Source organism: Grus americana, chromosome 7 (assembly GCF_028858705.1).
Source record: "Grus americana isolate bGruAme1 chromosome 7, bGruAme1.mat, whole genome shotgun sequence".
Classification (NCBI taxonomy): Eukaryota; Metazoa; Chordata; class Aves; order Gruiformes; family Gruidae; genus Grus; species Grus americana.
In genome coordinates, this window is record NC_072858.1 from 30,634,153 (window position 1) to 30,660,124 (window position 25,972).

The 25,972-nt window shown below is 39.5% G+C and overlaps 2 protein-coding genes across 6 annotated transcripts in view; both read left to right on the plus strand.

Annotated features, from left to right (window-relative positions):
• Nucleotides 1–519: 519 nt before the first annotated feature.
• Nucleotides 520–12,590, plus strand: GHITM (growth hormone inducible transmembrane protein). Of its 3 annotated transcripts, none has more exons than XM_054832828.1 (9): nt 520–661; nt 2,650–2,809; nt 4,386–4,485; nt 5,737–5,848; nt 7,194–7,335; nt 8,417–8,525; nt 9,637–9,825; nt 10,403–10,574; nt 11,386–12,590. In XM_054832828.1, the coding sequence occupies exons 2-9, from the start codon at nt 2,681–2,683 to the stop codon at nt 11,471–11,473; spliced, it is 1,041 nt and encodes a 346-aa protein (XP_054688803.1). In that variant the 5' UTR covers nt 520–661; nt 2,650–2,680; the 3' UTR covers nt 11,474–12,590. The 3 variants fall into 3 exon arrangements, with proteins under 3 accessions (XP_054688803.1, XP_054688802.1, XP_054688804.1); XM_054832827.1 differs by lacking the exon at nt 520–661 and adding an exon at nt 1,086–1,232; XM_054832829.1 differs by lacking the exon at nt 520–661 and adding an exon at nt 1,114–1,213.
• Nucleotides 12,591–12,731: 141 nt separating this feature from the next.
• Nucleotides 12,732–25,972, plus strand: part of CDHR1 (cadherin related family member 1) — an 83,002-nt gene continuing 69,761 nt past the window's right edge. For 2 of the 3 annotated variants that reach the window (XM_054832821.1, XM_054832823.1), the window contains exon 1: nt 12,732–22,209. The gene's annotated coding sequence lies outside the window, so the exon portion shown is untranslated. The other variant, XM_054832826.1, reaches the window with a different exon arrangement.

The window sequence follows — 25,972 nt, forward strand, 5'->3', positions numbered from 1 at the left end:
TAGAAGTCCAAGAAGTTAACAAAGGGGGCGATTTACCTCCCAGTTCAGACTAGCCGGGTCTGTCATAAAGGGAAGGAAAGGGAAAGGTCTGGAACTTTCTGATACTTCTATTAACATGCAGCAAGCAGCAAATGTGACATGAGGGCCACGAGCAGGTCCAAGGCATGAAGACACAGGTCACAGATGCTATCGGCAGTCTGGCACGCCTTCAGCCACTGCTGGTGGATCACTGTGGTCAAGCCGATGTCACTGCGGCCACCACAGCCCCCTTGGGTGCACTCGCTGCCAAACGTCTCCTCCCTGCATTTTAAACTCTGCGTCAGCAAAGGGAGCGGCTGACAAAATGGAGGGAGAAAGTGCAGAGAAGAAGATGGATCGTTACACTCCTTGGAAGTAAAGTTAACTTTGGAGGCCTCGCTCGGGTATTTTCACACAGTTCGTGCCACCTGCTGGCAAGCCGCAGCAGCTGCTGGCGGGCCGGGAAGCTCACAGACCCTGCGCCCAGCCCGGCCACGCCGCCTGGGGACCGGCGAGGCGCAGCCCTGCCTCAGCGGCAGGGGCGAGCCGCCAGTGCGCACCTCGCGCTCTCCATGTGTGCATGGGGTGCACCGCGGTTACGATCTCCAGGGGGGCTGGGACGTCGAGACCGTTATCTGCAGAGGTCAGGCCCGTCCGCTGCCAGCTGCAGCTCGCCCTGGGGGTGGGGGGCGGCCTCCCTTCCCCTGCCGGAGGGACACGGGTGGCAAGGGGGGTGCGATCCGCCGGCCCCAGCGCGCGGCGGAGCCCCCACTCGAAATGGCGCCCCCGGGCCTCCGCGGCGGCGGGTGAAATGGCTGCTGGTCGCGGCTGGTCAGCGCCGTCCGCACCGTGGAAAGGGCGGCGGCTCTCCTCCGCCTCTCGGTGGGAGCGGCAGCTGCACCGCGGGCAGCGCCTGTGACTTGCAGAGTTACGTAAGGCAGAGCCCGGCGTGAGGTGGATTCCAGAAGCTTCCCTGCCGTCATCAAAGATGGCTCCCGCGCCCGTCCCGGAGACTGCAGCGCGTCACTTCACCGCGCCTCCTCGGGCCAATGGTGCTTGCATGCTCTGGAGTCACGTGGGGTTGGCGAGCCAGTCACAGGGAGGGCGCAGGGCAGCCTGACATCACTTCTGCTCCTGAGGCGTCGTTCCGGTTTTGCGTGCGCAGTGGCGGAGCGGGGTCGGTCGTGCTGAGCGGGTGAGAAGCAGCCACGCAGGTGCGCGGGGACAGGCGTGGGGTGGCCGGAGCTGTGGGCGCTACGCTGGGGCGCAGCGGGGGGCGGGAACAAGGCCTTGGCGCGGCCCAGGCCTGAGGTGAGCGCTGGCCGCTTCCCTGCCCCCTCAGAGGAGCCAGGCCGCCCTGCCTAGGCTGGAACGGGTTTCCTTGTGCTTTGGAGCAGTGGTGACCTCGCAGTGTTTTCTTTCTGCTGTGTTTGCCAGTTAACGTGCTGGAATGTTGGTGTTTTGTTTTCTTTTTGACGCTCTGCTGTCATCCATCCTTGTTCTTAATCTAATCCTTGAAGTTGTCTTGCTTTGAATATCAGTTTCAAAAAAATAAAAATCACAGAGTTATTGCTGTAAGTTCCTGCAAATGGTATCATCCCAGTGGAAGAGTGGGATTTTGCGGCAGAAACAGGCTGTGTCTCTGAAACTACTTTTCTGTATAAAAGCAGGATTTCATGACTAAGCTGCAAAGCAAAGTGACTTTTTCTAGCAGCAAGATTATTTTTTCACTTTCACTTTGTTGTTAATGCTAGCAGCCCAGTGCTGTCGGTGCTCATTTCTCATGCATGTTTAAAGTTACCTTTATTTAGAATGCTCTCAAGTTATTTTGGGTACTGTATATGTAAGCTCTGAGCAGTTGTTTGAAAAAAATGTATTGGTAGTTGGGGTGTCTTGGATATCGTAGGTACGCATAACTAAAGTGTGTGTAACTACAAGGACTAGGGTTTTTTTATGTGTGACGTGCACTGTTTGTGGAAGTAAGTTAGCGTTTTTAATATTACCTATAGAGTACGCAGGCTGATGTCTGCTTACGCTGTCAAATTACCCATGATTGGTGTCATCGTTCTCTGGTCAAACCTGCACAGGTTGACCTGAATGTGTTTTCTGGGTTGTGACCTTGACTGAATGCTGTGTCCACGAAGCTAATTCTTCAAAGGATAGCTTAAAACCTCTCTAAAACCTTTTTCCACCATGTGTGTTATGCTATTTACTCATTTAGGTTTATACTTAGCTGAAGTTTATGTAAATTTGGAGCATTTTTCTGAACATCTGTTTGCAGGGCAGAGTAGTTACGCAGTGTTATGTTTCAAAAATAAAGTTAGTTGCCAAAGTAACTCAAAAATAAGTACGTAAAGAGTGTTGATATAATTTATGTGTATGAAGAGTGGTATATCCTCCTGTTTTCAGGAAAGTTTTGAGAAAGAAGTCTGCTGGGAATGGGAGACAGATATAGATAGAACAGAGTTAAGCTACATATTTAAGAAGGTTCTAGCTCTTATTACAGTACTCTAGTGATAACACCATTTCTATTACAGGCTGTAACATAGTTGAGAATAAGTAGTAAGTATATATTGTTGTCTGAAAAACATGTAACAGAATAGTAAAGCATATTTTCTTGTGCATTTGCAGGAACACAGTGTATTAAATTACCAAAGCAACCATGCTGGCTGCAAGGCTAGTATGCCTGAGGGCATTATCATGCCAGAATATCCGTCCCACCATTACTCAGGCTTCCCCAGCTTTGAGGAACTCCAATATAAAAGCATATAGGCTGTGGCAGCCTAACCAGGTATGGTAATTCTCTTTCTAATGGTTCTGAGTGTTTTGCAGAAGAATCGCTTTGCACAGAGTACCTGTTTTGAATGATCACAAGCCTTCTGCTTGTTTGAGATACCTGCTCTAATTTATTGAAAGAAGAGCATTAATCAAAAAACAGGAGTTTTAAGAGCAGTTGAAATAACGTCTTCTGTTTCAGTGATTACTTCCCCATTGAAATTACTGGAAAAAAGACCTTAAAGGAGGTAGGTAGGTAGTGATGGACAAGCCTTACCTGTGGGAGGAGCAGAAATTCCTGTCTGACCTCCTCCTAGCTCCCTGTTTCCAAGTAAGAGCCTTAAATATCATAAAGTGAAAACTTTCTTTTCAAAGACTTTAGTCCCAATACGTATTCAGAGCTGTAGCCTAGGTTAGAGCAATTTCTGAACTATGGTAGAACTATCTAGCAATTTTAAAAACTGGAGTGTTGTTATTGCAAGATACTATCTGTTTATTCTTTGTTGAGAGAAAATGTTTCATTTTTGCTTTCTGCCCAGGTAACTCACAACTATTAGGACGTATTGCTGTTTTGTCATCATTTTGGTGAAAGCGCTAATAGAAAATTTTTCACGTCCTTTGTGTTTTCCTCTTAAACATAGAAAACCATTTTAAGCATCCTAAGTTTGTAGGTGTGTTGAGGTTTTTTGTGCATATGCGTGTTTTCTTGGGGTGGCTTTTTTGCGGTGGTAATTTTATTTCTGTGGTGAGTGCTACATAATTACAGTGTTGGGCTAGATTTAATTAAATGCAAAGCACAACAAAACTGAAGTGCTGTGGTAAACTTGCTGAATTTTGTTGCTCTAATGGCTGACAATAGCAACGCTTATACCTTACAGGTTTTAGTGTTAAAATAAACTCACAGCTTTAAGTGAGCCCTTGGTTGCTCAGGTGCCTGTATAATAATTTAGAAACTCCTGGAAAAAATGGTAAGGAAACTTCAAAAGTTGTTTCTGAACTTAAATATGAGTTTATTCTGAGGTGTTCTCTCAGCTTACTAAGACTGTGGGCAGTATGCTATGTTTATTTGGAGTTTGTCAGCCATAAAAATCTAAAGTTTATAGACCTTCATTCAAAGTTTGCTCTCTAAATCAAGGCTGGAGTTCAAAGCAAAGATTTCATGCTGCTTTTCCAAATTTAGTGTCTGTAAAAGTGTAAGTATTATACAAGTGGGGTTTTTTATGTGTTTTTGTAAAGAGTGTTTTTACATGGAAAGCAAAATTACTTTTTTACAACATAAGAGTATGTTTTTATATTTAAAAAAAAGCCTTATGGTCTTGTTTAGTATAGTGGGACTAGAGTAGAAGAAATGCAAACTGAAAACTTCAGCCTCTGAAATCCACTGCTTTGGTTCTGTGCTTCTAGAATGTGTGAATGTTATTCACAAAGCTTCCTAAACTTCAGTGTTCAGTTGTTTTCTTTGGGCACAGTTGCTTCACATCTTTGGGAGATAAGTGCAGATAAATAAGAGACTATGTAGCAAGTAAATTGATAAGAAATGTCTTCTGTTTTATTTCATTGAATCTTTCTTATGTTATTTTTTAATCTAACAGTGTTATGCTACCAGAGTAAGAACTGGTGCAAGGCGTGGAAAACTTGGCCAGGAAATTAAAGAAGCAGCATTTGAGCCATCTGCAGAAACGGCACTTAAAGGTAATTAAAGCATTAAAAGAGACCGACAGTATTGTTTTCTGTGGAAGTTTGCTTAGTGATCTCCCTTGAACAACTGGAGACAATTTCTCTGCCTGTCTTTCCTTGTAAAGTTTAAAGCTGCAAATATGTTACAGTATAGAGAAATTTCTTGTTGTCTGTACTTTAAGCTGCTGCTGCGAGCTGTTAAGTCAGAAATGGTTGTCTCTTAATGTAGACTTGGTTGCAGATATTAACAAATACACTAACACTTGCTTTACTATATCTACTTTGTATATTGTTTAAGGGAAGGATCTTTCCACAGTGTGTACCGTTCACAAAAAAAGTTTCTGGTGCTACGGTTATGTAAGGCGCTGATTTACTATGTTTGCCAGTACATCTAGTGTGGATTGTAATTTCAGGGGATTACAAAGGCGTTTTTCAGATAGTAGTGTTCGGCTGAACAGGCTTGTAAATGTCCTATAGTAGCATTGAATTGATAAATGGAATATATGTAGATAGGCTAGACAGTGTCTTGGCAATAACGCATTAGGAAAAAGCGTAGTCTTACAGAGAGTTACACAACTGAATGTATTTGGTCTCAGCTGCTCTTGCTTCAGTTATAACGATACTTTATGATTGATATTTGTATTTGTAGCAGTAATCTGACACATGGCATGCAGGTAGTATGTCTTAAAATCAGACAGAAGAAACCAATAGTAAATAATGCATGGTAGTCCATGAGCTTTGGAAATCTCTTTTTAAACTGATTTGGATCTGATTGCTACTAAAGAGTTCTTGAAGGAGCAAGAAATAATGGCAGACGAATGAGAGGAAAGAACAGAAGGCCTAGTTTTTGGCCTGTTTGATAGTGAGTTGGATAGTGAAATGGTATACTAAATGAGCTGACAGGTGAACTCTTCCGTTGGAGAACCTGTTAGCTGGTTTTGTGTTGGAATTCCTGTCATAACAGCTGGCTTTGTGTTGGAATTCCTGTCACTGTTACGAAGGTCAGTAAGCCTGGTGTGTTACTACTTGGTCTCTTATTTCTTACTCTATTTTATGAAGCTATATTGTGTTAGTAGGCTGAATCTAGAGTTTTTCACATGTAGCTCATTGATAATCGGTAACACAGTGACTTGAAGTGGAGCTTTAAGAAAGAAGCCTAACATGGATCAACTATTGCAGATACAACAAAACTTACGTGAGGATTTTATTAACTAGTAAAAAAAAAAAGCATTTATAAGAGTGAATTTTTTTTTTTTCTTTATACAGTTGATCGCCTGGGGAAATTTATTGTTGCTGGAGGGGCTGCTGTTGGCTTGGGGGCCCTCTGTTACTATGGAATGGGCATGTCCAGTGAGATTGGAGCTATTGAAAGAGCTGTGTAAGTAAGATGGCTTACTCTTTTAAGTAAAGAGTGCGTTAAGCGAATCTCCCTCTTTATATCCATCTCTTCTTTAGCTGGTGTCACCCAGTGTACACAGAGCTTACTTCTTTTTTTTAAGCTCTGAACAGAAAGCCCTTGCCTCTGTGCAGCATTTTAAAAAGTATAACTGAAAACGAGTTTTAAATTACCCAAGTGTAAACGGATATTGACTTAAGTGACTTCCTTTTTTTTGCTAAATTTGAAATTTATTTACGAAGAGTATATAAATATGTCTTATGAGGTGTGCCACAGATAATTTATAAAGGGTAGTCTTCTGTAAAGCATATTGTTAAGACCACTTTGCCTGGTGTTCTTGTGAGACTGTTCATTAAACTTTAATACAGCATGTTGGAAAAAGCATCTCCTTTGATCACACTACTTATCTTGGCATAAGCCCTGCTCTAATAAATATGTTTTGCTTAAAACTTTGATGTATTGCTTTTTGGCCAGCAAAACCCTGACTGATGGCAAAACCTTGTAGTTACTTCAGCTTAAAAGGTGGTTAGTGATAAACACGGGCTTGGGAGAAATGAGTGCTGAGGACATTTTGCTTTACTTGCCCTGCATTTATATTTGGAAGTGACTGTCTGCATTCATATTGATACAATATACATATTGATACAGTATTCATATTGTGTCTATGAGAAGCTTTTCATTGATATAGCTATCTGTATTTTTTTTTCTCCACAAGCCTTGAAGTAGTGGGTCAAAAGAGGAAAATGGGAGAAAATGTGTGCACTGTGTTTAAGTTTGGTATTAGCAGCAAAAGCTTCCTGTCCATAGTATGACCAAATCATACTGTAGACACTCATTCATGTCTAGGTCTGTTGCTATTGTTAGAGCTCTCAAAACGACATTTGTGTCTTGGGATGTCATATAGTCATGTGTACTGTGACTCAGCAATTTGTGAGCTGCTCAGCAGGCTACTTAGTGCCCAGTACACATTCTGTAAACATTTTTCCTTAAATCAGTTTGTTGACCGTCCTCTATTTTTTCATAGTTAAAAAACATTCGTTATTCTGTTTCCTATGTATGCTTCCTCCTTAGAAGTGAACTATAATTAGCATTATTTGTAATTTGCAGTGTTTTTGGAGAGTTACTTTACATTAGACCAGCAAGGTTTAAAAGTTCACCCCCCTGTTATAAGGTAAACTCATGGCAGAAGTTGCTAGACCACACCATTATTATGAAACTTCCCTTATATCTATAGCTATGAATATATTTAACAGCTCAATTGTGTTTTAGTTTGTCTTCGTTCTGATACTGGTAATTGCACAGCTATGTATGACTGCTTATTTTTCAGTATTTGGCCACAGTATGTGAAAGACAGAATTCACTCTACTTATATGTACTTTGCGGGAAGTATTGGCTTGACAGCACTGTCTGCTGTAGCAGTAAGCAGATCTCCGGCACTCATGAGTCTTATGACAAGAGGCTCCTGGCTGGTAAGCTTATGTTAGAAAAATAAAAACATATACTGAGAAAAGATCCCAAAGGTGATGGTTGATATAAAAAATGTGAAATGTAAACTACTTGGTGAAAAGTAAGGCAAAACCTCACTTACACTAGAGTACTTATCCATAAAGACTACTTAGGTATCCTAATGATATTTTGTGATTTAAGATTTAGTGATTCTAATTACATGCTGACTACTTCTGTACTATTTTGATAGTTTGTCAAAGACAAACTGCATGAGCAAAAAAAGTGCTATGCTATCCTTACCAGCTATGTGCAAGTAAGAACCTGTTATAAATAGCCGTCTGAGGGTAGCGACACTTTCTATCGCTTTGTACAAATGGTAACTGAGGTCTCTACGTACTCTTAGTCCTCCCTGACCTCTTCTGTATAGCTCCTTGAAAGCTGTCTCCTGTTTGCCAAGGCTGAAACAATACTGGTAGGCAAATGATCTAGGCACACTGCTAACAAAATGTGTCTGCTTAGTACATATTCAGTGTGTTAAGTGGAGTGGAATGAGAATAGTTAAACGCTAACACCTACATAATTTTATGGAGATTAATTTAATAATGCATCCTCAATGATAAACCAAAGCTGTACATTTCTGACCAGTTTGCTAGCTGCTGGATGATTATCCCCGAAATCATCAGTGAGAGGAGACAATGCAGTTTAAAAATCATTGGTAGCAAAAGCATATGAACTGAGTATTGGCTTTGGGTGGAGAAACGTCTGAGGAAAAAATTAAGGCTAACATTTCACATACCTTAATGAGAACTAGAGAAGGGGGTGGAACTGCATGTTTTCCTTCTCTTACCTTACGCAAATAAGAGATTGTTGTAATCTTACCGCTAAACTTGGATTCCAGGAAGACTGAGTAAAAGTAAAATGGGAATTACTACAAGCTAGGATCTGCAAAGATTTGACTGTAACCAGGAATAAAATTGACAAATGCTCCAGTTACGAATTAGGTTGCTCTTTTCAGAATTACGCTATTGACTTTTAGACTAGGAGGTTAGAACAGAGACTGTATGTCCTAATGCTAACTTGAGCCCTATGATGCTGTTTTTACAGGCAATAGGTGCAACTTTTGCAGCTATGATTGGTGCTGGAATGTTGGTCAGGTCTATATCATATGAAAATAGTCCAGCAGCTAAACATTTGGCTTGGATGATGCATTCAGGTATGTGATTTCAGTGTTCATTGTAGTGATGTCTGTGCTTCGGTGTGACCAGATTCTTACTTTAACAAAACTTTGACTTTAAGGTAAATTTTTGTATACTGTAGGAGAGTTCAGATTTTTCAGAGACCAACGAGAAATCTTGAATGTCAGGACAATTTCTTAAGTGTCCTTAACACAACTCTAATTTTTTTTGTAATCTTCTAAAAGCTGTGCTTGACTTAAACTTGAGATACGTATATGCCAGATTGGATAGAACTAATTGGTTTCATAGCTGCTTTGGTTTTGTGACTGCTTTCTGGCACTATAGTTTCTGTAACCACTATTGCCTACACTTAATGTTCTTCAGCTGTACAGGACAGGAAAGTATTCAAAAACTTAACTAGAAAAAGGAGATTTTAGTATTAAACTGTAGTTTCTTAGATACATGTTCACATCAGGTATGTAAGCCGTGAGTACAGATCAGTTTCTCTCTGATGATACTTACTTCAAATAATGATGGCTATTATTTTTCAAAACTGTTCTACCAGAAATAATTTATGTTTCAGGAAAGACACATGGATGTTGGGCACTAGAATCACATTTGCCTCTCAAGAGCTAACATTTCTACCAAGAGGAAATTGTGTTTATTGATTGTTATTAAGTTAAAGAACCTAATGTGATATTAATGAACTAGATAGGGGTTTCATACAAGACTCTAACAAAAAGTCAAACTTGCTTGCCTAACTGATTATTGTAGCAGAAGTCTGTCCTGCTTTTTAGTGTTGACTGCTCCTGTGGCTATTATGTAGTTGATTAGTCCATGCTAAGTATCTCTCACCTGCTCTGTTGTGCTGGTCAACGTGTTGACTTTTGTTACTCTGTCTTCCAAAGCCCAGCTCCCTGAAGTACTCTTCAGAGCTAGATAAAAGTAGGGCATGGAATTTAAGGTTGCCGATTTATTGTGCTCCCTTCTAGATAAGTGCACAATCAAGTGCATTGGTATTTTGTCATGTACGTAGATTAGTTTGAGCCATGTTATCTGACTGGGGAAAAAAAAATTGTTTTGGTGGGCGGTGTCTTTACCAGAACTGTTCTAAATCTTACAGGTTGTGTTTTGTTTTCCTTTGGCTAGGTGTCATGGGTGCAGTGGTGGCTCCTCTAGCCTTCTTGGGTGGTCCTTTGCTGATCAGAGCTGCCTGGTATACCGCTGGAATTGTCGGAGGACTCTCAACTGTGGCCATGTGTGCTCCAAGTGAAAAATTTCTGAACATGGGAGGACCACTTGGAATAGGCTTAGGCTTTGTTCTGGCCTCTTCAATTGGTAAAATACTATTTTAATACTGTCAGATAAAGTAGGTTATAAGCTTAAGCTGCTAAGACAAAGCTTACGTTTAATTGCAGACTGGTCTATCCAGTTAAGATTTGCCTTAAATAGCCCTTGTAACTCTAGCACAGCAGAAAATACCTGTTAAATTTATTCTTGAAAACAAACATGAGGTTGCAGTTCTGGCAAGTGTTAATCTGACAAATGGCCGGTAGTGGTGGCTTGTATTTTTCATTACTGCCAGTGACTAGGGAAGACAGTTAACGTGATCTTAGTTCTTGAGGCACTTGTTCCTTCTCCTTTATATGTTTCTAGGCATTTTTGTAGTCCTAGGGACAGAAGTACTTTCACATGAAGAAAAGTACATGATTCCCTAGGGTGTTCAAAGTTACTGCATCAGGTTGTATATGTGACAGCTTCAGCTCATGTATTGAAGCTCTTGGTATCAAAAATGCACCACAAATTGAGAACTGAATATTCGTTGAAAAGCGTGTAATACAGTAACTGAAGTTTGACCCAGTTCAGAGCAGATACACAGTAGCTTTCTTTAACACTATGGTACATTCTTCTCCAGGATCCATGTTCTTGCCTCCTACTTCTGCTTTTGGTGCTGGCTTGTATTCAGTAGCTGTTTATGGTGGATTGGTACTCTTCGGCATGTTTCTGCTCCACGATACACAGAATGTTATCAAGCGTGCAGAAACTATTCCATATTATGGAGTAACAAAATACGATCCAATCAATGCGTAAGTATTCTATGTTAACACAGCTGATCTCAGTGTCTGTGTAAGAATTTGCCTCAGGCTATATCAAAGTATGATTTAAAAACAGCTGGACCTTTTGTTTACTGTTGAAAAGTGTATTGCTGTTAAATGTGAAGAGTGACAGGGTTTAAAAATACAATGCAAAAATAGCTAGTGGAGTTAAAACTGAAACCATCTGCTTGAAATGAGCATGGTGTCACATGCTTCCAACAGTACTTTCTAAAATATTTTTGTTTTCTAAAGCATTGCTGGGAGAATTTATAGCTGCTTTCTGAAAATTCCTGTCAGTATCAGCTGAGCCAAAAAATCTTAGCTCTTTCATAGTCACTTAATATTCACTAGTCTTTGTCACTAAATAAAAAAAGCTTCAACAGTGTGATAGATAAGGAAAGAAGGATTAATTGACTCAGTGAAGACCAGGTCTGACTAACAAGTAACTTGCTTGTAAATGTTGTCTGTCTGATCTTAGGTGAATTGTTTACTTCCTTGATTCTGGTTTTTGATAATTAGAATAATACTGACCTTCTTCAAAATTCTTGGAGATAAACAGATAGAAGCACAGCATAAAAGCAGAGGGCTACTGTATGAGAACAGTATGCTGTCTGTTAAGACTTCTGTAAGTAGTTCCTGCTGGCAGAGATGGTAGAACAAAAATACAGGGTTTTTTTCCTATCAAGCACTGAGGACAGTCATAGTTGGGTTTTTTAAAAGCCTTCATGAAGCAGAATGGTGTGAAACACTAAATAATACTATTTGCGTTCAACAATATTAACTTTGATTTCCTGTTTCCTAGATGCATGGGTATCTACTCAGATACACTGAACATCTTCATTCGAGTGGCCACCATGCTTGCCGGTGGTGGAGGTGGCAGGAGAAAGTAAACGAAGACTCCTCTTTGCAACTGTCTGACAGCCTATCTAGTGCACATACTAAATAAAAATTCATGGTTACAAGCAGTTTTGCTGCTAGCTAGAAATTTAAAGCATTTCAGCATATTGTTTAAGTGCAATGTGATTCAGACTTAGTAGTTTTTCTTCAAACACTTTCCAGCTCTGTGTTTAAAATAGTGTGAACTGCTTCTAATTGTACATTGTTTTGGGAAAGTAAATTATTTTTAATATATGAGTAAAATAGTCTATCTGCTTTTTAATGGGTTTGACAGCAGTTCAACTTTTTTTTACTGTTACTGCGTAGTAAAGGTAGTAATTTCTAAACTGGTATCCTATATGCAGAGAGGGAAACAAGCTACTTCGTGAAATGCTGTTGAGATGCATCACTTTTCAGTTAAGATTACATAAATGATATTTTACACACATTAAGAAGAACTGAACAAATTGGATATGGCACTAAATACAGTAATGACTTCTATCTGGGCAGAAATTTCAGAAAGGTTTAAGCAATTGTCAGAAACGCATTGGATTTGACAGGTGAGGTGACCAAAGAGTATAAAGGAGGCATTTGTCCCATACGAACTTCGGTCTCTTTCTGGAGTACATATCAGAACTCCTTGCTTTAATGTTGAGTGGACATAATAGCCAGGTTCTTTTGATACTAGATTAATTGAATTGTTGAATAGCAATAGAGGTATATGTTTCTTCCAGTGACTACGTTTCAGTATTGCGGATGAAGCCTCATCCTTCAGAAGAGCTCCTAGTGCTCATCTCTTACAAGCTTGTACAGTTGGCACAGAAAGAGGGGTTTGAGGATGGCCTGCTGTAAATCCAAGTATGAATTTACCATACTGTTGTATGCTTTAGTCTGTTTCTAACTCTTCTCTAAAATGATATGTTTAGTTTGGTATAAAAGAACTGTTCCCTGTCAGTGAAGTTGATTTAAATTTAAGAAATTTATACTTACCAAACTCTGTGTGGAATAAAAGGTGAGTTCTTGGGCACAAGAAGGTTTTGAGCTAATGTCAACAACTCAGACTTTCAATTTCTGGTAAATATGCTATGTTATGTACTGACTGATGGAACAATAAAATTCTAGCCTCACAAATTGACTGCTCTCACTTTCCCTGTGTTAATAGAAATATTTTAGTACCCCTGCACTAATAACATGGTGAAGAGTACTATAAATATTTTTTTTTTTGCTACGATTTCCTTTGTAAGAGAGTGTATATTCCTTTGTTAAAAAAATCCACACAGATGATTTCCAGTTCCACTGGCTAGCGTCTTTTTGGGGATGTTTCCGAGAGGGAAGATGCTGATCTACACTTAATTCAAATGGTTCGGTTAGTGTAACCTGTTGCCTACTGAGTACAGCCAGTGTTGCTTTTATGTCTGTCATACTGTAATATTTTTAGTCCCTTCAATCGTAGGGAAGAAACAGTGGATTGTGAAGAACCTTGTTGCAACTCCTTTGTGCCCAAAGGTAATACGGCACAATCTAGCTCCTGTCACTGTTAAAGCTGAAGGAAAATCTGTAGTACTTAGAAGAAATCTCTGGGTCACGTAAAGTGTAAGTAGCCTGTTTAGAGGTTTTTATCTTTTTAAGCAATTTCATACCCTTAATCAATTTCTACGTACTGTTGCTGTAGCTGAACAAATTCTGAAATCTACAGGCAACTGTCTTACAACAAAATTCTAATACTTGTCTGTAATTAAATTGGTAAAACTCCTTTTGTCTGTATTCTGAGCAAAGTTTTAGAGGTTGACTGTGAACCAAGAGAGAGATTCTGGACTGTTCTAAACAGTAAGGTGTAGAACACAACATTCTACTTCAGGGAGGTGTTTGCATGGAAAGGGAGACCAACAGGAAGGTCTAATGACCTTTTAAGAAAAAAAAAAAAAAAGGCCAAATAGTGCCTGAGGAAGGATAAGCATTCATTGTATCAGTAGGAAAATACTGTTAGTGCTGTCTAGTGTGGATCTCCAAACAGGGAAGAACAAGATTAAGAGTTGTTCCTTCACGTTTGAAGTCCTAAATGAAAAATTAAGATTTATCTTAATTAAGACAGCTCTAATTTGGGGCAGGGGAAGGCATGAAAATCTAAAATGTCATAGTTTGGTAGGCACAAGAGTGCACGTTTTTTTCAGGGAGAGCATCTGTGTGAGAACTTGTGCTGGGTTACTGTCAGGCTACTCTTGGAATGTGAACAGACAACTTGAAAACTTTCTAGAACTAAAAAAAATGTTTAGATTTATCAATAGAACTTACTAGGGTGATGTTCCTCTAAGCAATTTATTTTGGGGTTGGTTTTGTTCCTCAATTGAGAGGTCTAATTGTAAAACTTGGGAGATTCTTTAAGTAGGTATTAGGGTCCATTTAAGTATGTTTGCTCAGCAGCTTTGAGAGCAAATACAGCTGAGGAAGCTGTATTTTTTTTGATCGTCTAAACACTAAATACTTGCAGAAGGAAATGAGGTGCTTTATATCCTGAATTTCAGATCTGAAAAAGCTGATAAACACTGTGGTTAGACTTTTAATGCACTGTTTCATACGCTCCTCTAAACTAGGAAGGGAAAATGGTTGTTATTGGAAGGGTATAAACTCATAGAAATCCAAAACTAGCTGAGGAGTAAAACTTGGGGTTTTTTTTCTTGAATAAGGAATGTTAAATTTATTTTGTCCTGTCCCTAGGGGGCCCTTCATTGCCACGTTTTAACAGTTGGTTATAAAGTCCTGGGTTTTCCCTGTTTTGATTCACTGTTGGATCAGGTTGAAGAGGGTTATATGTACTTGGATTCCCTTATTGACTTTTAGTAGACACTACAGAATTTTGCTAGGTGTTTTTAAATAACTACTTTTAAGGGGATTGAGAGAGAAATGGGTCACAAAAGCAAGCGAGATCAGATGTTTTAATGATTTTTCTCTTTCAGGTAAATTCGTATTTAAGGAAAACAGTTTTCATGTTTTCAAGTGAGATTTAAGAAGTTTGGTATTGTTTAGTGAGAAGAAGCTTGAGCAGCTACTTAACTGACAACAGATACAGGAGAAATACATGTTTGTGTGTAAGCACAGCAGGAAAAAAATGAATTGTAAGTTTCCTTAGCCAGAAACAGGACCATATTAAAATCATGATAAAATAGGATAACACCCAGGAACACAGTTCAAGGGGGAAAATTCAAAACTTGCTACAGGTTGATGAGGGTTGTGGTTATTTCAAAGTCTTCAAGTCATTGTTGGATCTCATGCTATAGTGCAGTGGTTACTAGGAATAACGTTTTGGTAGAAATTATGCAGGATGTTGGGCTGAATGGTCAAGTTATGGCCATTTTTAGGCTTGAGGTATGAAAGTCTTTAGTAATTACATAGTAGTGGCACTTGAGTGTCTGTTTCATCAGATAAGCAAGGCTGTCAAAAACTTTATTCACTTTGACTGTAGTTGCGTTAATGAATTACAAGGGAAGAAAGTGGGGGTGAGGTGGAAAAGATTTTCTGGTTGTTTTTTTTTTTACAGACAGTAAGACTGAGAATCTACAATTTAGTGGCTGCAGTGGATTCAATCACATTGGTAGCTCATACCAATAAAGGTGGACAAAGATGTGTGCCGTGTTTCCAGGTTGGTTAGTCAGGTAATCCAAGGCAGCAAGAATTGCTTCAAGAGCAACATCTTTTGCCCGTGCGCCCTTTCATAGTGGAGTATGTGTGTTGGTGGCGCCCAACTGGGGCAGTGAGGCAAGTGTGGGTGTTGAGTGGGAGTGGTACTTTGTGTCCGTTGTGCCTATTCTCTGACAACTAAGAGCTCCACAAAAAAAAGCCAGCTGAGAGTGTAGTATTTGCAGCACACACATTGGTTACAAAGCCAAGAGCTCCTTTTGTCCTCAGGTTCTCTGTGGTTCAGGGAATTAGGTAAAGTTCACTGTAAATGCTACCTAAGATACAGTGGGAGAAGTGGGAAGGTATAAAATGTTCTTAAGCAAACTGGAAATGGAAGACTAGAAGCAATGAACTAGGGTCATCTTCAGGCTTGCCCAGAAGGAAAAGTCTTTAACAAATAAGGTTGAAGAATATACAAAATTTTGATACTGAAGTGTGTCAGGGAAGTGGTTGGACACAGGAGATGGAATGAAAACACAGATTACTATATAGCCTGCTAACCTGTGTCTTTAGAGTCCGTCAGCTGGAAGATTGAGGCATTTGTACAACAGTAATTTTTAAGGCACTAATTTTATGAAAGGAGCAGTAAATGTATTGCGTCTTTGCAGTCGAAAAAAGGGTGTTGCTGTTTGCCAAGGTGAGTTGGGGGCTGGGAAGGAAATTGAGTGCAGGGGTAAGTATTTCTGAATCATCCAGGGAAATAAGGGATGCATCCTTAGATTCGTGTTACTAATGTTTTATGTTCAAAAGCCATAAAGGATGTCTCTCAAATCTTGAAAAGAGTAGTTTGGGTTCTTATCAATAAATTAAGGCATGCTCCAGAGTGTCTTTTTGCACTTGCCAAAAAGAAACTAGATAAACTCTTAAAATTGCTGTCTTTGAGGAGTCTCATTTCTGGAGGCGTTATGCTAATATAAGATTTGTTAATATTTTGTTAAACACTCATGCCACTCTAAGAAGAATCTGTATTTTGTATGTGAGAATTTCTTATAACCAGGTTGAAGCAGCTGCTTGTGGCTTAAGGAGAATAAGACAGTTGGAACAAATGGTCTTGTTAAAATTGGAGAGAAATGAGCTTTTGAGCTGTGAGAAGGCAGGGAGCATTAAGCACTTTCAGGATACAAAGTTAATTTAATTCAACCTAGACTATTTACGGTGAACCAAAGTAGTTGTCTGGGAATATGTGCTGATCTCCATTTTCAAAGGGGAAGGGTATGTTGTGTGAAAACTGCAGGCTGTAGTTGTATTCACTGTATTAAAGGCAGTAATGACAACTTCTGGGATATAGTAGCTGCGAGAGACCAGAATGAAGAGCAAGGCTGAGATTATAGTTTCTCCTAGCAGTTTATGGTGAGTTGATAATCACTTAGGAGACTGTCCTGGAGCAGGGTTTAAAACATCTTTTGCAGAGCTTTTTCAGCAGGTGTCCTGCCACTACTCAGTTTGTGCCCTACAACTAAAGCCTCTGCAGAGCTGGCAGCTAACATGCCTGTGAGTTTTGTGTGGTGGTTGTGGTCTCTAAGCTCTGTGTGTTCCCTCTTCTGTCTCTTCACAGCTCACTCTTCTGGATAGCCTTGCTCTATTAAGTTGGGGCTGGTAGCTGTACTTACTTTGCTTAGTTTTAACTTTCTTCCCACAGGCAACATGGTGAAGGTAGAATAACAGATGTGTCCCTTTTCTCCTTGGTTTCTTACGTGATTTCTGTTCCCTTGTCTTTCAAGGCCTTGAGTGTGATGATGGACAGTTTATTTGGTAGCTGTAGACTCCTAAAGAGAGAGTGCGCTGAAACAAAGTGAGGCTTCAGTCCAAAAACATTTACATTGGATGCAGTGTGAAGTACACTATGCGTGAAGGAAATGTTTTCTTCTTGTGGTATTCAGTCCTCTAGTTCAAGCAAGATGTGATTTAGGAAAGTGTTCTTGACAACTAATCTGCCAGAGCTCACACCTCTGTGACAGGGTGATGAGAGGAGCTGCATAACAACCTCGTTATGGAAGCAGATCAGTTCTCGTTCCATGTCCCCTCTTCTTCCAGAGTGGGGAAAAACATGCCTAAACAGGGAGGGTTATCCGTCTTGCTATTTACCATGGCTCTAAAAGATTTGTCCTTCTTTCGCTCTCAGTTGCTGCTTGAGGAAGCACTTTTTCTTTGGTTTTTTCCTTCTTTCAGAATGATGATAGAAGAATACAAGACACTATTGGGTCTTTCATACAAAATAACTAGTCTGGTTGCCCAATGCTTAGTTCCGGAAAACTTAGTATGAGGAAATGAAGTGATACAATGACACATGTCTGGGCAGGCATTTCACTCTTCTTTTTCCTGGATAAGGTGTTTAATTCAGCTGGCAAGCCTCCAAAGCAGAAAATACCGTGCAGCTGTCAGCCTTTAGGGCTTCTGGAAAGATTTTGTGATTGATCTGTGTATTGATATCTATCTTAAAAACATAGATAAACCCTGCCTGTACTGATCCAATAGGAGGTGGTTTCAGGGATATCAGAGGGAGTTTGTCATTCTGACTGGGTAAAAATGCTCTTATTTTGTGGCCTGTTCCTGGTTCTGTACCTTGTGGATACTCTGATCATTTAACACAACCAAAATAAGTTGGTAATACGAAGTCCAGAACTTCAACTAAGTCGTTTAGAGGCTAAGGCTGTCTGCATTTCTATAATGCTACAAGTTTCAGCATCTCTTCTTCCTGCCACCTCGTACAGAGAGACGTTTGTCCAGAGAGAATGTTCCATCATTTGATTTAGTGTCAGCTACTTGTGTCAGCTTGTACAAGCTAAAATCCCGTGATCCAGTTCACTGGGCACCATTTCAATGCAATGAACACAGTCTGTCCCCCAAAGCATTTATGGTCGCCTCAGCTGTATTTATGTGACTAGGAAGGAGTGGAAGAAAAAACACATACTTCATCAACAATGGTTTTACTTTTAGCTAGAAATTTGGTGGGGTAGCAGAACTCAAGCTTTTATTGAGAGCCCAAGCTTTGTCTGAATCCGTCTCTGTAAAAGACATAAGTGATGGGAGAGTGAGCTTTTTGCATTTCAGCTCAGCTTGTACTTCTCATTCCCTTGGGGCTCAAATATAACTTGGAAACATACCTGGAATTTTGTTTCCTTACATTATCTTGGGCGGGGGGAGGAATCTGATGAGTTACTTTTGCTCTTACAATTTCTTCAGAAATCCTGAAGGGATTTATTGCTTTAAGAAATGTAGTTGTTCTTGTTTGGTTTTGCAGTTTGGAGATTTTTTTACTTTTTTGTGGTATCATTTTTCTTAGAAAAGATGGTGATAGATGATGGTGTATTTGTACTGCTGAGGAGGAATAAGTGATCTTCATCCCTGGATGGACCATCACTGCAGTCAGGAATAAGATGAATACATAATATATCGAAGTAGGAATACATAATATTTTACAAGATTACTCATTCAAAAAAGAAAAAAAAAACAAAACCAACAACCCATTGTCTTTCAGTTTAGCTCCTGTGTACAAGTTGGTAAAAAGAAATATCTTACAATAGCGCTAAAGATTTGTTCAGAAACGTAATGACAATGTCTGCAAGAGCAGACCAAATGGCATCAAAACCAAGTGAAGGAATTAACAAAGATAGCATGTCTTTCTGAACCTATTCCCATTCATCGTTGGCAAAGGAGAGGTTGTTAGATCTAAAAGTCATCACTCTGAGACAAGTTGGGCATGTGTGAATGAGACATTTGTGTTTCTAGAGTGTGTTGGTTCTGCGTTATACTTGTGTTCAGAGGCTGTTCTTGCTTGGTAAAATGGGGGTGGGTGAATGCTGGGTTAGTGGCTGAGCCTTGTGCCAGTGGGTTACTTGCCTTTGTAGCAGCTGGCCTCCCAGTGCCAGATTACAGGTCCAGGCAGCCATCCTCACTGAGGGTTGCCACAGACTGATGTACTGTTTCTTGTGTTGCAAGAACCCATCTCCTCTATTATGATGACTAAAAGTCATAAATAAAAATCCAATTCTTACTTAAATACTATGTGTAAGGGTTATTTAAATGCATTTTTCTTTTGTCAAAATAAGTCCATTTCAAAATTTGAAGTGAACTTATGGCAACCATTTTTAAATTCTAAGATTGCTGTAAACTGAACATCATTTATCAAAGTAAAAATAAGCTGCCTTACCAAATTCTTATCAAATATTGAAGAGTTAAAAAAATTGTCCTGCTCTTTAACGTCAGCAGAAATAGGGAGAAATCATCTTTGTCTTCTGGAGTGCAATTCAAGTTTATAAAGGCACGGTAAGTGTTATTGTTTTATAGGTGTGCTATAATATATTGGTTTCATGAAGGCCAGTGCATATTACCTCGCACCTTCCAGCAGCGGTACAGGTGGGGCAAGTTGGATGAAAATTGTAAAGCTGATTACACTAAATATTTTCATAAGGTAAGAACTAAATTTAATCTTGTATTCTGCTGTGCGAACTGAAAATACATGCATGAGTCAGGTCTGGCCTTCTTGCTTATACCAGCTGACTGTAAAGTATACTTTCTTAGGAAAATAACCGATTTATATGCTTGTTAACAAAGTTGAAGTAAATGATGCAGCTGCTTATTTAGATCATGATTTAAAGTAGAATTACTTGAAACATAATGGAAGTCCTTAGAAACATCAGCTGTAGTCAATATTTAGGATCAGATTTTAATTAATTGCAGGATAAGCATATGCTTTGTCTTTAATGTTCTTTGACACGCATAAAAAGGAATTCCTGTAAAAGGTGGGGAATTTTTAGCCATGGTCTGTTTACATATCATTGAGTCATGCCTGGACCTGCAAAAAATCCCACAGTTTCACAGTCATAATCGGGTGTGCCAGTTGTCCTTTTTGTATACGCATAAGTACAAACACAGAAGCGCTGGCTGTAGTGCTGAAAAGAAGGAAATGGAAAATTAGTAGGCATAAGAAAGGAGCTGAACGTACTTCCAAGAACAGCAGTTACAGGACTAGGTAGAGCAGGATTGATGGCCAGCTGGGTGTGTGCCCTTTGGGAAAGAAGGCAACATAGTCAAGGGCGTAAGGCAGAGGAAGAGCTCTGACAAAGACTGAGTCAAGAACCCCCCCGCTACCGCTATTCTGTGACTTATGAAGGAGCAGCAGGGATAAATATTGGAAGAAAGAAAAATCAGCCCTTGTAAAGGCAGGCATTTGTCCTATGGGTAATGGATAACCAACACCTGTATAGGATCTTAGCAATGGAGGGAGGAAGGAAGGGTAGAGCTGTTAACATCAAAGAATAAGTCGCCTTACCACAGCAGCAAGGAATTCATGAGTGCCAGGGAAATGAGGAGACTGTCAGCTGTATTGGCAGGAGTTACGTGAGCAGAGCCTAGCAAAAGTCACAAATTTAAAACTTACCTAATTCTCTAGTAGGTGAATCTAGTGTATTAAAATGATGAATATTGAAAGCAGAATAAGCATGTACTGAGCTCTGAATGTGAAAAGAAGTGTTTGTACCTTCTTTGGGTATGCAAAAAGTAGTAGTGCCTTGTAGGCAAGGGCCATATTTCGTAAAAATTGATATGGCAGTTATGGTTATATCAACCAACTTTGAACCTTTCCTTAAGGAAATAATGTGTACAAATATGAAATAAGATCAAGAGTGGATACTAAAGTCTCCTTTTTAAATCATAATTTAAAATTCATTATTTGAGGCACTTTAAATCAATGTCTTCCGTAGTGCACACATACTACAGTTCCATTGTAGTCCTAGTCTATGAAATGCTAACTTAATTACAGGCTCAAGTTTTGCCATAGCTGTAGTGTTCCTTAGTATATTTGTCATACTAAAAGTCCCCTTGAAAAGCAGGGGATTTTAACGAACACTTGAGTAAATAGCAACAAAAGCCCATGTTAACTTGAGCCACTTTTGTCCTTCTGGCCATAATTAGGCATGTCAGTCAGAAATATGTGGATATATTTGTTAGTGTATACAGAACACAAAGCTTGCTTATACAGGAAAGGAATGGAAAACTACAGTCATGAGGAGGGTTGGGGAAGTAGTCTTGGAATATATGGGTTTCAGGAAGGCAGTTGATGATGGGAGTTGGCATGGCTACAGCAAGGTGAATGTCATGATGAATAGGCGAGGTAGCAAGGGTGTGCTGTGAAATCGAAACAGGGCTGTCACTGCAGCCAGGGAGGGTTTGGGCTTCCTGGCAGTGGGCGAGAGCTCCTTCAGCTCAGTGGGGAGACTGGTGATGGTAAGACAAACCCGTCTCTCAGTGGAGGGCTCCAGCTTCTTACAAGATTTTGAAAGCTAACTTGTTTCAGCTTGGCATATGCATCAGCAGGTTTCTAGCCACAACGTATTATGTGAAATTATCCTGAATGGGCAATTTAGCCCATGTGACGAGTTGGAAATTTTATGCTTGAACTTTCTCTCCCATGAGGAATGATGGTTGAGTCTAAGCATGTGTATGATTTAAGACTGGTTCAAAAAAAAGAACACTTAGGTTTTCCTGCACTTGTATTTTATTGAAAAGTCAAAATATTTCTGCCAAAAAGCAGACTCATTCCTTGGGAAAAAAAAAAAAAAAGCTTAAGTTGGGGGGGGGAATTAATTAAACAGTTGCAATAAAAAAGATTGTTCCCCTATTACCAGGTTATAATAAAGGAAAAAGGACAGTGGGGCAGAACTGGATGACAGAGAAAAAGGCATGGGAGTGACAGAAGGGAAAAAAGTAGTGTGAAAAGAGAACAGACTAAGGGAAAAAACTGGAGGTGACTACAAACAGCAGGTGAGGAGATATTTAAAAAGCTAACCTAAATAAGCGTAATTACTGGCACAGATATGCTAAGTAGGGGACACAGGCAGCCAGCAATGGCAAAGGTTATGTGTAGATTATGTGCAATAAAGATTAAAAATCAACAAGACTAAGGATAGTTTCTCTTACAGAAGGTGATGTGTATTCAGCAGAATGGATGAGAGTATCTAGGCTGCAGATGCTGTACACATTGGAGAAGAGAAAATACAGAAACTGACTGTTCTGCCACTCTCTGGAGTAGCGATCACTGATCCTCTCTGGTCTGAGGGCCAAAAATACATTGCAGGTAACATCTTCTATTGGCTCAACCAAAGCTTTGGAGATAGTGGCGGCCTCCCTTGGCAGCAAGCAGACTTGGAGGTTTGTGAGCAATACTGCAGACTTATCTGGCGAAATCCTCCGTGCTCTTTTTGGCACAACAGCTTTTAAGCAAGTAGTTGGTTTGGCTTCTCCAAATTCAGAATGGGAAATACAAGAGCAGGCTGAAAGGCAGAAGTGTAAACCGTGTAAAACTATTCCTCTGGGCAGACAGCAGAGCTTCCCACCACCTGCTCCATTTCCCCTCTGAGGGGTATTTGGGCATGCAGTGATAAGTATACAGGTTTGCCTCATTTCCCATCACAGTAGCTGCAAGGCTTGGATTGCTGTAACAGAGGAGACCAAGTAGCAGCCTGCCTCTTCCAAGCAGAAAACAGCTGGGGCTTCCAAGTAGTACGTGCTGCTTTCTTGCTTGGGGTCGATGGTAAAGTTACAATGCAGTTATCCATATTTAGAAAAATAAGTCTTTGTAAACACTCTTGTCAATATTTTGTTGTAAATATTTTAGAAGAAAAATGTTTCTTTTTTGAGGTAGGTGTTGGCAGCAGCTGTAACGCATTTAACATTCCAACACTTTTTCAGTTTAATTAAATGAACATAGCTGGAAATGACAGTAGCCATCATGTGATGAGGTTCTCTTACACAACTCATTTCCCATCTCACCTGCTTACCTTTCTCTTCTGTATTCATTTTTTATTTCTTATTGTGCACATAGGAAGAGAAGGCAATGGTTCCATTCAATGCTAAAAAGAGATGAAAAATTCTTTGAGTATAAAGTCTTAGTAGGTTTGAGTTAATATGTGCCTTTTATGAGATTTTTTTAGTTTTGGTTGAACTTTATGTTTGAGGAAGAAAGCCAGTTGGGTGAGGCAGCTGCCATTTTAGGAGACAGATGAGATACACACAGTGATGTGATTTTTTTTTTTCCTTTTTTATTTTTCTGTTATGAACAAAGATATCTTAATATCAACAGAGTCATTCTTGGTGAGGGGAGAGAAGGGGAGAGGGGAAGATATTAGTTTTTTGTTAACAGAGAAGCATGAGAAGACCTTGAGTGTAAGTTTCAGAAGTAACCACCTTAAAATCGGTGAAATTAAAATTGTTTGAGTTTTTTTGGCATGAAAGCTTTAACCATTTATCCCTGGAGACACTATGTCTTTCGATTATAAACCAGGGGGTCTTTTTCTGGGTTATCATTAAAACATTCTATTCATGTGGTTGCTACCTATATATGGTTGTTATGCTAAGTCACAAAATTGACTTGACTGCAAAACAAGACCTTTCCTTGGTTTTTTGGTTTGGGTTTTTTTTTTCCCCTCCAGGAAAACAAAAGCAACACAGCTTTTGGAAGAAATCTTTCAGTCATGCTCAATGTACAATTTTTGTTTGTAAAAAAGCCAAATTAATTCAACTAGAAGCATATGTAGTGATATATCTTAAAACATGTTATTTCCTTTCCTGCTTTCAGACTCCACACATGCATCCCTTGTTGCCCCATCTTTCCCAGATATTTCAGTAGGACCTGGGATTCTAAAAAAAACATATGGAGAATTTGGTTTGGGGTCAACTTGGTAGAAAAAGCCTCACTGACCAAAATTTAAGACATTGTAATTTTCTAGGTTTTCACAGGCTTAAATATGTAGGACAATTAAAGACTTCAAGATTTAAGTGATATTTGATTCAAGATTTAAAAGTGCAGTGGGTTGAATTCTGTGGAATTAGGCTTATATTGTTTTTTACTTTCTTAATTATCGTAGCCATACTGAGAATCTCTGTTAACTGCTTATATCTAGACTCCCTTGCGATGATAATTATTGTCCTGTATTGTGGAATGTCATCATGTATACGTCAGCTTGCCTAGAACTTTTCTGAGAAAGTGTAATAGAGATAAAATACTGTAGTCATTAAGTAAGATAAGTACTTGCTTCAGTGCTACTACTATTCAGACAGCCTGATTGAAAGTTGCGGAAAAATTACTCTCCTACCTGTCCTTTCACGTTCCTTATTGAGATTTCAGATCTTCGGCAAACCTTAGCAAGTAGGCTGACTAGCCTGCTAAATTTCCTAGTTCAGTTTAGGTTATTTGTTTGTTTTTTTCCTTGAAAACAAATCATGTCTACTTATTCTACGCTATCTGTGCAGGTATTTGGTAGATGCAGTAAGATTGTCACTGCTCAAAGTCTCTCGCTGGATATTTTGAAAGAAAAGACGTAACAAAACCAGCAGAAAACTGTCTTGCTTCTGTTGTCTTCAGTCACCATTAAGGAGATAATTGCAAGGGCTATATGCTGTGCTTAGACCTTCAGTACAGCTTGCCTGCCTGTACCTTTCCTCCTTATGTTTTGGAGTGGCTTTGCTGGCAGTGAATTACTATCTAGCCTGCTTTTCTTCTATTTAATAACATTTGGCTTAATATGTGTAAGAATGAAAATAGTTTGTAAAGTCATATGTCCGATCTAAAATCTCATTTTCTTCCCCATGCCCCCTCTCATCCTTAGCTTTGTTGTCAGGTACTACAGGAGTTAAGGGGTAACTACCACATCTTTACAAGAGTATTACTTAGCCAAGAGAACTGAGAATTTCCATCTTGAGATCTTGTAGTTTAACACACTGTAGAGGAAAGTCGCTTGCCATATTGTTAAAATCAAGTGAGTGTTTTCCTGAGCAAGACTGGACAGGAATACAGTCAAAGGTTTTACTGAATTGTGGTGGGATGGAGTGCACCATGTAACTGACATAAATGCAAGTTTGAAATTCTTTGGTACTAAATCAACCTTGGTCTGCTAAAATGGAAAGTTGCTGATGAAATGGAAGATTATTTCAGGAAGGCCAGGCTGAAGAGATTCTGCTGTTACCAGCTTAGATTTCATTCTGTGCTCAAAGCTGTACGAGCCACACTTTCTTCTCCGTTTTGAGTTCATCCAAAGCAATGTAACATTTCTGTTGGTACACTGAAGCTGTAAATTTGATTCCGTTAATAAAGTGAACTTCGGAGATGTTTCTATGTCAGAAAGTCTTCCTATAATGCTTCTAGTTTATATGTTTTATGTAACTAGTTGTCTTTATAAAACACTTAACTGATAAAATCTACTTTGGTAATAGTAATTACTGTTCCCTTTTTAGAGGGGAGAATAGAACTTTTCTACAAATTAAAGGATTGATTCTGTGTTAACCAGCAAAAATGTTGATTTTAAAAGTACAAGATGAGGGCTCACATCCATGTTTCAAGTGTGACAATTAGATGCTGCCAAACCTAAACCTTTGCTTTATTTAAGAGACTCAGCTCTGCAGCTGATCCCTGCTTGAAGGATCTTTTCTTTTTCTTTTTTGCATGCTCTCTGAACCTTGATACTGTGTTGAATTTGATGGACTTCTTAATCTTGATAGTTAACTGGAATATCTGTAACAGACTTAATTATCCAGATATAATAGATTGAGAAGTTAATAATAAACTCAGAAATCTGCTGTTTAACCAGCTGTCATGTTAATTATGTTAACAATACATTGGCAATTGTGTGGTTGGTTTGTTTTTTTTTTTTTTTAAAAACACTCTGGGTTGAGTTTGGCTTTTTGGTTCCAGTTCACTGTCCACACCACTGAAATGAAGCTGTGCTCTCTGCCTTTCCAAGCAGCCAAAGGAGCACACAAGGTCACCTAAGGAGGCTGCTGTGAACCACAGGACAAACACTCTGCATTGGAGCATCCATATATACTCTTATACTCAAAGCCAG